The 16823-nt window shown below is 39.0% G+C and overlaps 3 protein-coding genes across 5 annotated transcripts in view; 2 read left to right on the top strand and 1 right to left on the bottom strand.

Annotated features, from left to right (window-relative positions):
- IRF6 (interferon regulatory factor 6) overlaps window positions 1-8848 on the top strand; it is a 30680-nt gene extending 21832 nt beyond the window's left edge. For all 3 annotated transcript variants that reach the window (XM_032218901.1, XM_032218902.1, XM_032218903.1), the window contains exons 5-8: window positions 1812-1970; window positions 4281-4673; window positions 5792-5910; window positions 7992-8848. In XM_032218901.1, coding sequence (XP_032074792.1) covers window positions 1812-1970; window positions 4281-4673; window positions 5792-5910; window positions 7992-8213 — 893 coding nt within the window. In that variant the 3' untranslated portion in view covers window positions 8214-8848. The remainder of the gene's footprint in view (window positions 1-1811; window positions 1971-4280; window positions 4674-5791; window positions 5911-7991) is intronic.
- Window positions 8849-14166: 5318 nt separating this feature from the next.
- C5H1orf74 (chromosome 5 C1orf74 homolog) lies at window positions 14167-15749 on the top strand. Its single transcript, XM_032218949.1, is given in 2 exon segments — window positions 14167-15226; window positions 15228-15749. Coding segments are annotated over 2 exon segments (792 nt in total). The 5' UTR covers window positions 14167-14867; the 3' UTR covers window positions 15661-15749.
- Window positions 15750-16388: 639 nt separating this feature from the next.
- TRAF3IP3 (TRAF3 interacting protein 3) overlaps window positions 16389-16823 on the bottom strand; it is a 37275-nt gene continuing 36840 nt past the window's right edge. Inside the window, exon 15 of the mRNA XM_032217292.1 lies at window positions 16389-16817. Coding sequence (XP_032073183.1) covers window positions 16734-16817 — 84 coding nt within the window. The 3' untranslated portion in view covers window positions 16389-16733. The remainder of the gene's footprint in view (window positions 16818-16823) is intronic.

The raw sequence follows: 16823 nt of genomic DNA, 5'->3' as shown, positions 1-16823 counted from the left end.
CTTAGTAAGAAAACAATGTTCAGAGTAGCTCAATAACTAAACCAAATACTAAACATGGAGAATACACAGCAATAGCAAAAAAACTAGCAGTATACATTCACAACAGAATCTGAACAAATTCAACTAAAAATAGCTCTCATATATAGTGTACGTTACATAGCAATGCATGCTTAAGACATTTAAATACAATTTCTAAAGAAAAAATAGATAAAAGGACCAGACAAGAAATTAGAAACCTAATGCTTTCAAATATATTGATTTATATTTGAGGTTCAATGGGAAGAAAGGATATACTTGAAAAGTGATTTCTTAATGTTTTTATTGATTTTTATTCTTTTTCCTTTTTTTGTATGTTTTTTGTCATTTAAAAATAATTTATTGCACTTTGTGATTTTATGATTCACATTTTTTTGCATTGAGTTTATTAGTGTTTTTTAGGCTTTTAAATGATATAGTATAATAATTTATTGAAATATTAGAAAATTGTAAAACACATTTGTAAATACCTTGTTTATGTGTTTGACTTTATTCTGTCTTCCCTTTTTTCTTTTTCTTCTGTTTATCTATCTATACCTATATCTATATCTATAACCGCATCTCTCTCTCTCTCTCCCTCCCTTCCTCTCTCCCTCTCTCTCTCACTTTCTCCTGGGACATGATAGGTTCTCCTTGCTTTGTACATTCAAAGAGAAGCTAAGAACTGGCTTGCCAGTTATGGATTACTACACTAAGCAAAGACTGTTGGCACCCAGTGAATATTGACTGATCTCAAAAAACCTAAGCAGGGCTTGACAGGCAATACTCAAATGAGACACCACCCTGAGGCACCTCCACGCAGAGCATCTGAGCTGGCCCCTGTGTTATCCCTCCCCCTTCCTCCTCCGCCGTGCTTTTGAGGAGCCATTTGGCCTTGGGAGCTAGTAGGAAGGCGGCGGAGGGGGCGGGAGCAGGAAAAATGGCCTCATGGCTTCTGAAAAGCACGGCGGAAGTGGAGGCGGCAGCAGGGATAACCCAGAGCCCAGCCAAGGTGCTCCGAGCGGAGGGGGAGGCACCGCCGCCGCTGCCATGGGCAGGGGTGCCTGCGGGAGCTTTGGAGGCATCACCTCGGCTGCAGCGTTGGCGGCAAATCCGGCAGTGCTGTTGGAGGAGGAGGAGGCGGCAGCAGCTATTCCCCTCAGCTTCCGGAGCCTGTGACAGAAATCACTGCGCGCAGTTAGAAACGGCTGCACGGTGTTTTCTTGCCACGTGCGCGGCTGCGCAGCCACGCACCTTAGAGGGAACAGTGCTTACAGGCTGATATCTACAAAATTTGGCAAGGAGTCTTGGAGAGACATGAACCAATTAAGTGAACCAATTTTCTCCTGCAAACTCCACTCCCGTTTTGTTCCTCTTTTATTTCCTCTGGGAGGGACCATTCATTGTCCACCTGGCCCTTACTCCCAGGTCAATCCCTGTTCTTTAGCTGTTCCTTTAGTCTGGCAATTCTGTGCATGCGCACACTGGGAACAGGTTACAGCTGTTTGTCTGCCTCACTGATATCTGACTCTGAAGGCAGCTGATAGCTGGTATACAGTTCTGACCCCCTTCTCTGCATCCGGCACAGAGCCCTCATCAGAGCCTTCACCAGACTCCAGGACTGCCCCATGTTCCCCCCCCCCACAACCTCCTCACTGTCCAAATCTGCTGCCAGCTGAGCTGGCCACTGGTAGGCCACAACAACCTGCTTGTCTGATATGAAAATGATTAAATCTCTTTATAAATGTTAGGAAGCAGTGGGGATTACATAATTACATTTTATTTATTTTACTTAGATTCCCCAATGGCTCCCGCCAGTGCAGAGACCTGTAGCCCTGAAGCTGTGTGGCCAAAGAATGAACCTGAAGATATGGAGATGCCAATGCCTCCTGCCTTGCCAGCTCTACCGCATGATATGTACAGCTCTCCTGAACTTTGGATTAGCTCTCTTCCTAGTAAGTTTTGTTTTTTATTCAGGAGCCACTAGAATAAATAGAGGACAAATCATGTACTCTTTTGTTTGGAAAGTCTTGAGTCTCACCTCTAATAAATAAGCTTCATTTCTGGAAGACTTGTTGAACAAATACAAACATTCTTCTGCAGTTATTATTCAAATTGGTCTGGGCAGGATACAGTTCTGACTTAAAATATATTTATTGGCATCAGCTGGTAAAAGAAACCTACATGGGGTCCTCATCCTATGACCACAATTGAAACTGGAATTTGGTTATATGTTCTTGCAATTATTAAGCAAGATGTCCATGTGATCACTTTGGTCTATGACCATCTTCTTGGCACCTGCAGTTGCAACCATTAAGCTCAGCTTGAGGAGGTCTCAGATGGAGAAAGTCCTGCGAGGTCCAGTGTAGGGCATAGACAAGCTGGGATGATGCTACAGTGTGGCACAAAGCATGATCTTGAATGTGGCATTTCTCAGTAGAAGCATGGGGCCTAAGCCTGAACTAGAGGTTTGGGTCCTTTAGAGTCTCAGCCATCTGCCCCAGGTTTAAATGTCAGCCATAGAGTTGTTGCTGTCATTCAAAAATGCCACCTCACACTGTTCTCCAAAGCACGAGAGCCTTGGGAAGTGGCAGAATTGTTACTATTTCCAGTGTTCTTGGCAATGGGCTGCAGACTGCTTGCTTTCAGAAATGTGTGTGCTGCTGTTGAGAGGCTTGTGCAGCATAACCAAGGTGGCTCTCAATTGCAACGGGCCTTCTTTCCTGAAGCCTCCTTAGAGCTAGTGGGACTTCAGAAGCCTTATGAAGCATTGGATGGACTGCACGGGCCTCTCAACAGCAAAAGAAAAACTGCTGAAGGTAAGCAACATGTGGAATTTCCTCAGCAGCTCTGGGCAGCAGGGGCAATTGTGCCATTCCCCAAGGTTCACACAGCTTGGAGAATGGCACATTTTTCCTCATTGTGCATCGCTTGCTTTCAGGTGTCGCCCCCCCCCCCCCCCCCCCGCTATTGAGAGGCCCACATGGCCTATCTGACAGTTCGAATGGCTTTCAAAGCCCTTCTAGAATTGTCTTCAAGGCAGCTCTGGGAAAGGCCTCTTGTCATTGGCAGCCTTGGCCTCTCAACAGCAGGAGAAAAACACCTGAAGATGGAAGAGTGTTGGGAAATGGGGGCAATCATACAATTCCCTAAGGCAGTGATGGCTAACCTTTTCTGGATTGAATGCCGAAAGCGTGTGTGTGCCAGAACCCTCAAAATGCAATGCATGTGTGGCTCCCACGCATGTTCCCCCCGCCCATGTATGCAAACCCCGCATGGGTCCTAAGCCCCTGTGCATGTACATATGCCCCCGTGCATGCGCATACAGCCCCCCACATGCACCACCCTGTGCATGTGTTCCCCATGCATACACCCCGCCCCTACGCATGCACACCCACCCCTCTGCACACAGCCCGCCCCCAGCACATGCAGGGCAGAGACCCAACGACCAGCTGGTTAGTAGGAGACGCACACACATTTGTGGTGGAGCTGAACTAGGGTGATGGCTCTCATGCCCACAGAGAGGCCGCTGTGTGCCATCTGTGGCATGTATGCCATAGGTTCACCATCATGGCCCTAAGGTTTACTTGCCTTGGAGAATGGTTCATGGTAGAATTTCTGCTTGGGAGTTGATGGTGTTGAGGCTGACATCAAGGCTTGGGGCAGTGGCAGCTGGCTGAGATTGTCAAAGGTCCTGGGCCTGTATTTCAGATGCAGGAGAGGAGGACATAGGTAGGTGGGACAGAATTGCATCACCCCCGTGATCTCAAGGCCTTCATCACCAAACACCCAAATTTTTATCATCTCATTGGAAGGGTGCTGCAGTGTTTGTAATTTCAGGCATAGGTCATAAATCCCTAGTCCGGTGCCGTCATATTTTCAAACAGGCTTTGAACAAATGGTTGTTAAGCAAGGACTACTTATAGTTGAAAACTGTTGAACTGTTGGTTAATGATGTTAGGGTAGCTTGCCATTAATTGGGTAGCCATTGTGCATAACAAGTGATTAGATTCTTGCTATGAGTAAGCACTGGATTCATATAATGGCAGGTCTTTTAACTTTGCTTTATTTTACAATCAATCTGACTCCATGATTTGTTAGGAGGGTTTTTTTTTTTTTTTGTAATTATGGGAAATTATATCTTTTGTTTCCTAATACCTGTAGTCTGTTCTATTTTGTGTTGATTTTATTTTATTAGATATGGTTCAATGCAATTGTGGTTCCTGCTGTACTGCCTGAAACATTAATAATATATTTTTCTTCAGTGACAGATCTTGAAATCAAGTTTGAATATCGTGGCAAGGAGTTTGGGCAGACAATGACTGTGAGCAACCCCCAAGGCTGCAGACTTTTCTATGGAGAATTAGGTCCTATGCCAGATCAAGAAGAACTCTTCGGGCCTATTAATTTGGAGCAAGTCAAGTTTCCAGGGCCCGAATCCATCCCGAATGAAAAACAAAAGCTGTTCACCAGTCGACTGCTTGATGTAATGGACAGAGGGCTAATACTAGAAGTCAGTGGTCATGCTATCTATGCTATCAGGCTTTGCCAGTGCAAAGTATATTGGTCTGGGCCATGTGCACCTTCCTCTACCACACCAAACTTAATTGAAAGGCAGAAGAGAGTTAAGCTCTTTTGTTTGGAAACATTTCTAAGTGGTGAGTAGCTCTAATGCCTTTGTATCACTGTCAGTGAATAACTAGCAGTACTGTTTATTTTAAGCTTGTAAGCTGGTAAGGATTAATACCATAGACTAGCTCAGATAGGGCTGTATCTCTGTTAGCATTACAGTGAATACCACTGTTTTTGTAGTTAATCCATGCTGCGTCTACAGTGCATAGCTTTATCTTTTTTATACGCTGGAAAATGTGAAAGGATATGGATCTAATTTAATGTTCAGTTTTGGTCACCATGATGTAAAAAAGATGTGGAGACTCTAGAAAGAGTGCAGAGAAGAGCAACAAAGATGATTAGGGGACTGGAGGCTAAAACATATGAAGAACGGTTGCATGAACTGGATATATCTAGTTTAATGAAAAGAAGGACTAGGGGAGACATGATAGAAGTATTCCAGTATCTCAGGGGCTGCCCAAAGAAGAGGGAGTCAAGCTATTCTCCAAAACACCTGAGGGTAGGACAAGAAGCAATGGGTGGAAACTAATCAAGAAGAGAAGCAATTTAGAACTGATGAGAAATTTCCTGACAGTTAGAACAATTAATCACTCGAACAACTTGCCTCTAGAAGTTGTGAATGTTTCAACACTAGAAGTTTTCAAGATGTTGGATAATCATTTATCTGAAATGGTTTAGGGCTTCTGGTCTAGGCATGGGGTTGGACTAGAAGACCTCCTAGGTCCCTTCCAACTATTCTATTCTATTCTATTCTATTCTATTCTATTCTATTATAAAGTACTCCATTAAAGCAAAGGTTTCCTTCTTTTGTGCCCAAATGGGTCTCTGGTGTCTTTCATTCGGTATATCTTCACATTGTTGAAAGTTATGAGTGAAATGGTATGAGCAGCTATGTGTTTCGTTAATTTTTGCACTGCTATGATTTTAAAATCTAACTGAAAGCAAATGGCATTATGGGGAACAATTGATACAATGGGAAGGTGAGGGTAGGATAATAGTATCAAGTAATTTCTTCAAATATGTCATTTCCAAATGTCAAATTCCAGTATGTCTTACTGGACATAACTAATCTGTTCTTTTATCATAATAATGTAATTTATTACATGCCGTGTCTCTCCTTTTCACATTCTTCCTCTAAATTTAGAGTTAATTGCCCATCAGAAAGGACAGATTAGTAAACAGCCACCATATGAGATCTACTTTTGTTTTGGAGAAGAATGGCCAGATGGGAAATCAAAAGAGCGAAAGCTGATTGTTGTTCAGGTAAGAAAAAAATTATTGCAAAAATACTGAATGCTACTACTCCTTAGTAGAAGAATGCATTTGCATCTATCATAGAATAAGTCTTCACATAGAATGTGTAAAATCTGCTTCATGGTTTTTTTGAATGTGAGTAGATAAAGGGGTGTAAAGAGCCAGAGCTGCTATTTCAACAGTGCACACATTTCATCTCTTATTTTCTTATTTTCTTGTATTGAGCAAGATGAACCAAAGGAAAGACTGTTAATGTAAAATGACACTCTTTCTCAAACCCTGTTTAATCCAAGTAAATCTGAGAATGAAAGTCAGGATTCACGCTTTCTTTTCGTCTAATATAGTCAGAACTTTTTATCTTTTGACACAAATTCCTACTCACTTTGATCAGAACTAGCCTTATAAGAAATTTCCAAACAATTTAAATGAAAGGCTACAAGTATTGTATACAAAAAGTAATTTCAAATGACTACAACCTATATAGTCAGTGAATACCTGTGCTATTAACCAATTACCAAAAGAATAATTGCTTTACCTGTGTATAAATGATGATCAAGGAGAGTCTTGACACATTGTGCTAACCATTGTACTAAGCAGCCATAGTATGATTTGTCTATGCCAGTGATGGCTAACCTTTTTGTCCTTGCATGCCAAAACCACGTGCACTGCAGCGTATGTGTGTGCCCAAACCCATAATGCAATGTACCCTGCCCCTTGCGCATGTGTGCACGATCCCCACACTTTCCCCTGAATTTGCACGACCCACCCCTGTGCTCCAATTTGGGCCTAGCTGGCCTCCCTGAAGCCTCCTGGTACAAAAAAATGGACCTTAGGAGAGGCGCTGCTCCCCCATACTCGTCCTGCACATGCTTGCATGATCCCCTGTGCATGTGCGCACGTTTCCCACATGCCTGGGAGTGACCTGAAAATCAGGTGGTGGGCAGGAAGACTGCACATGCACCATGGAGCTGAGTTGGTCAACAGCTCGTATGATCACAGAGAGGGCTCTATGGGTCCGCTATACAAACCAAAATACTATGTTTTCTATATTGCAGAACATAGCTGAAAAACTGTATGAATCTAATATTGTGATTTACTTAGTTATGAATCAGACCATAAGGATCCAGATCTACAGCTCAAGTAATCCCATAGACATGATTATACAATGTTATTTCCATGAAAGACAGAGCTTTTTTCCCTTTTTAGTATCTATCTGATATTACTCTATTGCTGTTCTCTTGCTGATGTGCAAAGCACCTTTGCCTTGCTATGTTAATGCTGGATCTGAGCAGGCTTAGCTTAAACATGAAACATATAGTGTGGACTGTAGAAATTGCAGATTTGGATTTGCATTAATGAGTTAATGGAAATCAACCAAGTACCCCAATGTCCCTGGAAACAGTTGTTTTGAAATAGCTAATGGTATATCAGTTGGCACATAATTGCTGGTGTATTTGTTCCTGCCCATGGCTCCTCTTCATTGCAGGGCTGTTTAATGGTGACATAATCTATAGTAGATAACAATGTTTTGATGGAATACTAAATGTCTATGGAGATTTTCAATTATCCAGGTCATGGTTGTTCCAAAGGTGCTTTTCAAAAGGCAACTGGACTTCCTTGGTTTGTTCCTTGAAAATCTTTTACTTCTCATCCAAGAATCTTCTTCAGTTCTGAACTGAAGAGGCTTCTTGGATAAGAAGCAAAAAACTTTTCAAGGAAAAAAAAATCAAGAAAGTTCTAGTTGCCTTTTGAAAAGCACTTTTGGGATGGAACACTACCTTTCATTTTCCATTTCAGTGCTGGAGAGAATGCTGAGAGTTGCTGCATTTTTTTTCTACATCTGTCCTGAAGTTTTTTCATGACTTTGATCTCAAAGAAGCAAGTCATATAAACTCTAAATGTATTATTCTAACTTTGCGAAGCACTGTGAATCCTTCGAGATTGTGCGGGAATGTAAATGTGATCAATCAAGAATACATTTCTCAATAGTCTTCACCAGTTTGAGCGTTTGGCTTATTCTAGGTTCCCAGATGAACTTTTAGGATTTGATCATCTTACATTCGATGAACACGAACTTTCTTTTCAAACAGGTCATTCCAATTGTAGCACGGATGATCTATGAAATGTTCTCTGGTGACTTCACCCGCTCCTTTGACAGTGGCAGTGTGCGTCTACAGATCTCTATCCCGGATATCAAGGATAACATTGTTGCCCAGCTAAAACAACTCTACCGTCTGCTGCAGAATCACCAAGAAACTTGGCCAGTGCAGCCACCAAATATGCAGATGACCCCACCCCTCACAGCACAGTGACATCCCGGTATCAGATAACCAAGCAATTGTCTGGATGCTTCATTTCTAGATTGAAATTAATTGAAATAAGAACACTTTTAAATATCTCTTCAGTATATGACATTTTAATGAGGAATGTTGATATACAACGTAATCTGTTTTAAATAATTTAGCAAAAGTTGATCTAGTTAAATACATTTAGAAACACATATTTCTCTAGTCGTTTTCACTTTTATACATGTAACTATATAAATATAAAGCTTTAAACTTTTCCATGTTTGCATGCAATGCTGTGGTGGTTTTTTTTTGTTTGTTTGTCTTTTTACTTACTAACTTCACTCCTGCTTTATTCTTAGAGCATTTTCACAACACAGTTTAAGTGCATTGTTTTAATTCATACTCCTGTTGCTGCTGCTGCTGCTGCTACATGTGAAATATGTAACCACTACAAACTAAATTTCTTTCAAATAGTGACCTGATAATTAGTAGTAGGCAGTTTTATTCTATTAATGGTTGTTTGTTGTTGTATTATTTCTCTATAAATGAGAAAATGCACAAATTTTAAGCTGGAAAGCTTAGGATGTTTTAGAATTAAAATTTAAAGTTAAATTTTAAAGTTTAAAATTTAAAACTAATTAAAAGAGACAACAAAGACTAATACCATGTTTCCCCGAAAATAAGACAGGGTCTTATTTTCTTTTAACCCCTGAAAGAAACACTTGGCCTTATTTTTGAGGAAGATTTATTATTTTTGAGGTGCAGGAAGTGGCGAGTATGGTCACCTCAGGGCTGTTCTGTATTGCAATATTTCCAGGGAGGGCTTATTTTAGTGCATGTACTCAAAAGCACAATTGGGCTTATTGTCCATGGAGGTCTTATTTTGGGGGAAACAGGGTAATAGATATTAAGTTTGATAAAATAGAAGGCCTTTTCATATTTTTCTGTACTAAATGCTGTAGCCCAACACATAACCTACTTGTACAGTGTGAAAAAAATGTTCAAATGCAGCCAGATGTTTCTAGCTGAATTAAACTGTCACATTAGTAGAAGATACAAGACAGCATGTGTGGGAATTTTTTTTTAATGAATGTTGCCAAAATGTGAATACACAAAATAAATATTGTGACAAAAGCTAATTCAGTCTGTTGTAAACATGGCAATTTTAGAACTTCCGGAGAGGAAATTATGAACTGAAGAGCCAAAATATAAACTGGCACTTTATAATTTTTCTTGAAATTGGCTTATAACTTCTTCTGACATCTGTTCCTTATGAACAGACAGTGTGTTTTGCAGGTTTAGAGCTTTGGGAGATGAGGGAAAGCTATCTTTGTTCACATCATAGTTGGCACCTTTAAAAGGACATTGAGTATGCATTCTTCTTTTCTGAATCACTTTAGCAAATTGTTAACTGTTTTAGTTACTATGAACCTTTGGATTGACATGTTTTATAACACCAGATTACTTTGTTTCAATTCTTAGAAAAATAGTTTTAAATACAAGTTTAGACTTTTTTAAAAAATTGAATAGCAAAAGGGTAATTAGAATGCTGATTTTGGAAAAATACAAATGAAAGATGGATTTGAAATAAAATTTTGGAATTGTAAGAATTCTTCCCATGGAAAAATAAATACCTAAAAACGGGATATATTACAGGGAAATCAGAAAGAATTAAATATTACAATTACATGGCAAGTTGTTTTGCTTTCTAACACAGAATAGAGCAAACTATTTTAACATTGGACATACTGAGGGATACTTTTGAACAACAGACAAAGAAATAAATTTTAAGAGCATCTGCCATTATAGACAGATTGTGTTTAAAAGATGTTATGGTAGAAGAACAAGTTTTATTGGCCAAGACTGAGACTGATCTGAAAGGTTCAAAAATGTTAGGCTACAACAATGACGTGGAAAAATATCCTATACTGGACATATGAAACTAGATGATGTCTTAAGAATCAAAGGAATACACAAATAAGCCAAAAAGTGGCTTGGATAATTATGCTATACATTACTTACAAAAGAGATGTGTTAAAGCTTTTAAAAAAAATTGTGAGAAGAGACAATAAAGAGAAAAGAGATCAAATTCTAGGACATTGTTTAAAAGGATGAAAGATTACGATTGTTAAAAGTAAAAGGAAGGAATGTAAAGTTGGTTAGAATCGATACATTGTTATATCTGGTAACCTTTATGAAGACCAGGACTGCTTGGCAAGATTTTAAGAATCTGCTTATAAATAAGAGATGAAATACAGAGAGAAGAGTTCATGTGTTATTTTTAAAGAAAGGGTGATATGTTACTAAAATTGTTTAAGCTTGTGATTAAAAGGAAAGTCGTATATATATATATATATATATATATATATATATATATATATATATATATATATATATATATATATATATATATATATACATACATATATATATATATATATACATATACATATATATATATATATACATATATATATATATATATACATACATACACACACACACATACATATACATATACATATACATTATACATACATACATTATACATACATACACACACACACAGATTTTTCTTTACTTTATTGTTATTTTTCTTTCATGCACTTTGTTTTTTATTTTTGTTTGTATTAATTTTTATCTTTTTAATTGCAATGTTTAATTATAAAATATAACAATTTTAAAATTGTAATTGTAGTTTAATTGTAGACAGATTATGATAGAAAATATAGCATCCGATACATCTACATTCTTGCTAAGTAGCAGTTACATATAACTGAATCAAACCTATCTTGTATTCCAAATATAATTGGCATTCTGCTAAATGTTTGATTTGGAACTTCTTTTGAAAATTATTTGTATATTAAAATGTTTTCATAGCTGCTTTTTTTTTCTACAATAAATGGAATAGTTGCAATATTGTCTATTGTCTTACTAAATAGCCTTGTAAAATGGCCTACTTTACACAAGAGCATTGATAGCATATGTGAAAATGTGCACTTTTTAAATATCTATTTCCAACTCTTTCATGAAGCCACTTTGTGAATGGCTTAAAATAAAAACCAAATGTAGATCAAGTGAACTACCATCATGAACTTACTACTCTTTCACCTCTCTTGTTTACTAAACAGTGTAGATATTATAAGTATAATCTTAATTATTATTGTACTTAAATACAACAAAATTAGGACTGCAAGCTGCCAAGAAACATAACCATTAGATGGTGGATAAGAGTTAAACAGTTTAAATGCTTTATAGCTAGTGAGTGTCTGGATTTTGCCAGCCCAGATCTAGTAGCTATAATAGTTGTGAAGTCAAATGTTCAGAAATGCTCAAATTCATGAGTTTTCCGGCCTCTTCCAAGTTACAACATGGTTCAGACAACCATTTGTGTCTGAAATGGTATAGGGCTGGGATGGTGAACCTATGGCACGCGTGCCACAGGTGGCACACGGAGCCATTTGTCAGGGCACATGAGGTGTTTCCCTGTCAGCTGGCCAGCTGAGTTCAGCCTTTTTTAAAGCCCTCCCCAGGCTCCAGAGGCTTTATAGGAGCCTGGGGAGGACAAAAACAGTCTCCCCACCCCAGAGGCCCTCCGGAGGCTTCAGGAGCTTCCCTGAAGCCTCCGGAGTGCAAAAAACCAGCCCTACGGGCAAACCGGAACTTCAGAAATGGAGTTCCAGTTTGCTTGTAGGGCCAGTTTAAGCCCTCCGGAGCCTTCAGAGGCCTTCCGAAGGATTCCCTGAAGGCTCCAGAGGATGAAAAATGACCCTTCAAGCAAAACGGAAGTCACTCCGGAGGGCCTCTTGGGTGGGCAAGGGAGGCTGTTTTTGCCCTTCCCAGGCTCCTATAAAGCCTCTAGAGCTTGGGGAGGGCGAAAAAAGCATGCAAAAAATGGCGGGGAGCCGCTGTCATGCGTGCATGTGTGCTGGGGGTTTGCACATTGCATTATGGGTGTGGCATGCCCACGGATGACCCCTCTGCACTCCCCCCGCTTATGGCACATGAGCCAAAAAAGGTTCGCCATCGCTGGTATAGGGTCTTCTTCATGAGCAGGAGTTTGGACTAGGAGACCTCCAAGTCCACCTCTTGTTATTCTCTCCTCATATTAGAATTAGAATTATTTTTTGGCCAAGTGTGATTAGCCGCACAAAGAATTTGTCTCTGGTGCATAAGCTCTCAGTGTACATACAACAATAGTTATGGATCATTATTGTCAAGGTAAAAATACTTTCAACATAAAACATTAGATACAACACTTAGTGAAAATCATGGATACTAAATAAGAAATGAACACAAATCATACTAGGATACTAAGTAAACTATGTAAATCGTAAGATACAAGCAACAAAGCTATAGTCATAAAACAACCCCTTTTTAATGAGCAAAGAGATAAATCACCATTTCAAGACTCTTCAAGCATCAGCCCTAGAGGGTAGAAGCGAGTCACCAAAAGGCAAAAAGATGACTTGTACAATGGCATGAAACTGAGACACAAATGCAGTATGTGCGGACAGGATTAGAAGCACGATTGTGCCACGTTACTGTGGATATCTTTACTACATGTGTTTCTGTAGAGCCCGTGGCTGTTATTCCAGGATACTTGTACAAGTCAGGGCAAAATCCGCCCTTGGTGAAACACTTATCACTGGCAATACTGCTCCCTTCTTCCCCTTTTACATTGAGGGCAAGTGATGGAGAGATATGAAATAAATGTAAGATAACTTCAGTCTTGTGGCACTTATTTAAAGATTCAGGGCTGGGTTCTGCTGTTAGATATTTATGGTTCAGAGCCTGCCTCAATAAAGGCCCAGTGCTGGAAACATAAGGTGGACCAGAGGCTAAGAAATGCAGCGGGAAGTCACCACCTCGTCATACAAAAGACTCAGTTGGAATGAATATGATTGAACAACTGATTCTTTGCAAATTGTGAGATGTACAATTCATAAACAAAGTGGGTCTTTTGTTATTTAAACATATTTTGTTACTGGTTTTGCTTGGATTTTCTGATTCTATTTTGTAACAACAGTATCTCCACCACTGCCTCTCTTATTTCTGTATTGTGTGGTATGTAACATGAAACGAGTTAGAACCAATGGTCCTCTCAGTAATTCTGAACTACATCTTTTCATTTAGCCCATGATAACAGAAGCTGGGAATTATAACTCTGTAGTATTTGAATGGGCACAGATCCTTTATTCATGATTTACTCTTTCCAACAAGGGGGAAAAATAGGGTTTTTCATAGTCTTCATTTTAACCAAATCGGTGAGGTGCACAATGGGGATATATAATTAATAAATATTAACTGCATGAATTATTACGCATCAGGTTTATGTAGTACCATTTAGCAATATAGGAATATATGACAATTAACTAAACAGTTTAAAGAAAGACCAACAAAGTAATATTTGTCTCAATGTAAATTGAGAGGAAGAGCCAGTTTGATGTTAGAAGCTGTAAGTGCTAATCCTGCCAGGACGCTGTAAATACTACTTCCACCTTAGGTAGAAACATACCATATTTTTTGGAGTATAAGATGCACCTTTCTCCCCCTAAAAGAGCGTGGAAATGTTGGTGTATACACAGAATACAGCCATTTTTGGCCTCCCAAAGCCCTGCCCCCACATCACATTTTTGCAAAAAAACGGCCATTTTTTTTTTTTTTTTTGCAAAAACAGAGGTGTTTTTGCCTTCCCCCAGCATCCCAGAAGCATTCTGCAGGGTTCAGAAGGCTGGGGGAAAGCAAAAACACTTCTGTTTTTGCAAAAAATGGCCCATTTTCTGCCGTTTTTCAAAAAAATGAGGGTGTTTTTGCCTTCCCCCAGCCTGTTGAAGCATGCAGAGTGCTCCTGGGGGCTGGGGAGGACAAAAACTTTTTTTCTTACTTACCTCTTCAAAATCTTGGTGCGTCTTATACACCGGTGCATCTTATAATCTGAAAAATATGGTAGCTGGGTGACCTTGAGCCACTCATAGCCTTTCAACCTTAACAAGAAAGCAATAGCAAACAACATATTGCCAAGAAATCTACAGGGGCTTCTCCAAGCAATTGTTAGGACTCAACAATTACCTGAAGGCATAAAGAAAAAATAGAGGAGAAAGCTGATTAAACAATCAGCTATTTGCCTCTCCAGTCCTTGGACAGAGAAGCAACTTCATTAATTCTTACATGCTTTATATTTACAGTCCAATTTAAACCAGTCTAGTTTCTGATTTTTGCTGTTGCAAGGCTAAACATTGGTTACTGTGGGGAAAAAATCCACCCAATTACTTTGATTTGAATGAGGTATCACTTGTAGATGCAATATGAAGCTTATCTAGACTGCAGTAAAGGCTGAGCATCTATTCTCTTTTCTGAGAACCTTTCTGAACTTTTCTGTTTTCTTTGCTGAACTTGGTATGTATAATTCTGCATGATAGTCTTGTTTCAGGATGAATTACATGTATGCGAAACTGTCCATTGCTCCTTCCCCTCACACATCTTCCTCTTATTATTTCTTTCAGTTTAATTTATTAACTCATAAAAATGAAACTATTGGTTATTTTTGTTACATCACCATGAACTGATGTTTTTCCTAAGGCTTGGCTGAAGAAGCACTGTCTAAAGCCAGTGGACAATTAAGTGTTCTTTTGGGAGTTCTTTAATAGAGTTGTCTTTCTAATGAATGACCTATGAATGATGGAGCAATTGGCACAATGGCTCATTAAGGCAGCTCAACATCATCTTAGAACGGGAAAGGAGAAAAGATTATCATCTTCAGCCTTCTTGAATGTAGCTGGGGTGGTACTGGTAGTAACAACTGGTTTGAAACCAGCTTTTCTATATGATTACAATTCTTCTGGGATTTCTCAGATCCTGAACTATGTTCAATATCTTACCCCTCAACTTACATGTTGGCTGCATATTCTTAATATAGCTGAAAATGTTCTAATAATAAACTTGGAGTTGATGTGTTTGTGTATGGAGTCAGTCCTGCTTAGCAATAATGTCTTCTTCATTGATGTTTCTGCTTTTAGATCCCGTCCTACCTTTCTAACCCAGAAAAGGTGAACCTTATAAAAACCATCTGTTAGAGATATTGAATCATATTAAAGTATTAACAGAAGATACGTCCCAAATAATATCTTCAAGTGAACTCTTTCTGACTGAATGGAATCTTTGTACTCTATTTGGTGTATTGCTAGGGTATCCACCATCCTATAATTTTCCTACTCAGAAGAGTTCTGATAATTGTCTTACACTAATTCCACTGAAAGTATTTACTGTTTGAGCCACATTTTGTATGGTAAATAGTGATTTCATAGTTCAGTTTTATTCTTTCAGCATCCCAGAACTCTTGTATCCAGACATGAACATGAACCTCAGCACATGGTGTGAAAAACTTGCAGATGCTTTTAAAGCTCAAAAAGAATTTGCTGATCTCTGCATTGCAAGTGAGGTGGTTGCTCTATCAGCAGTGGCCTTGTAAATATGAATCCCAGTTTAGAGACAGTTAACACTGTTTGTCCACAGTATTCTACTGATTTGTTTAAAAGCTTCAGAACAGGGCAGTTTGGAAGCATAGTTCAAGCAATTATGTCAATGTTCTAAACAAATACACAGTTTTCCTTTCAGCAGCATTCAGGATATCCTTCATACTTAAATTTCCAAGAATCTATTTCAAGTTAGCATACTTTTCCATAAGATATTATTAACTTACCTATTCTACATTCCAGGCAAAAAGAATTCAGTGCTTTTCTCCAGCTAGAATAGGCAATGAGTTCAATGCCAGCATGGTCAAGTAAGTGAATTGAGGAACCTAAGGTATTTGAAACTGTAAGAATGGCTATTGTATCAGTGGTTATAGAGATCAGTTTTTCAGTTTCAGTTTTATTGAGTTTGTATGCCGCCCTATTCCCGAGAGACTCAGGGCGGCTCACAATAAAAAAAGGGAGGGGATACAAAAAATAAAATAAAAACAACAATTTAAAATTCTACAACAGCCATAACCTCGAATGGGGCTGGATAGTTCAACAGCCCCAGGCCTGCCGAAACAGCCGGGTCTTAACCGCTTTGCGGAAGGCTGGAAGGGTAGTAAAGGTCCGGAAGTCCACGGGGAGATCATTCCAGAGGGCCGGAACAGCCACAGAGAAGGCCCTCCCCTGAGGAGTCGCCAGCCGACATTGGCCGGCAGATGGAATTCAGAGGAGGCCTAGTCTGTGGGATCTAATAGGTCTTTGGGAGGCGGTCTCTCAAGTACCCAGGTCCGATACCATGTAGGGTCCGATACCAGGCCATATATGGGTAGGCATACGTACAAACAATACAATATGGAGGGGCATACAAACAATATATGGATAGGCATACAAACAATATTGCTTTGACTTTAATAATAATACAAAAACTAATTTAAGTAATATACAAAGCCAAACAGACAAACTCCTTCATTACAATACACAATTCTTAATTTTACAAGACATTTTAAAATTGAAATACCAACCATTTGGGATAATTTAGATTGCTATAGTGCAATCAATAAGAGGCAAATAAGACAAGTTATGTTCAAGGGGTAAAGTTGCTTAAATAAGATATCAGAGCAGTTACCACTATTACCATTAAGATAGGAATCCAATGATCATGATTTCTCTGAAA

The sequence above is a fragment of the Thamnophis elegans genome, chromosome 5 (genome assembly GCF_009769535.1).
Source record: "Thamnophis elegans isolate rThaEle1 chromosome 5, rThaEle1.pri, whole genome shotgun sequence".
Lineage (NCBI taxonomy): Eukaryota > Metazoa > Chordata > Lepidosauria > Squamata > Colubridae > Thamnophis > Thamnophis elegans.
The sequence above is the reverse complement of the archived record's forward strand: the minus strand, read 5'-3'. Positions and strand labels throughout refer to the sequence as shown.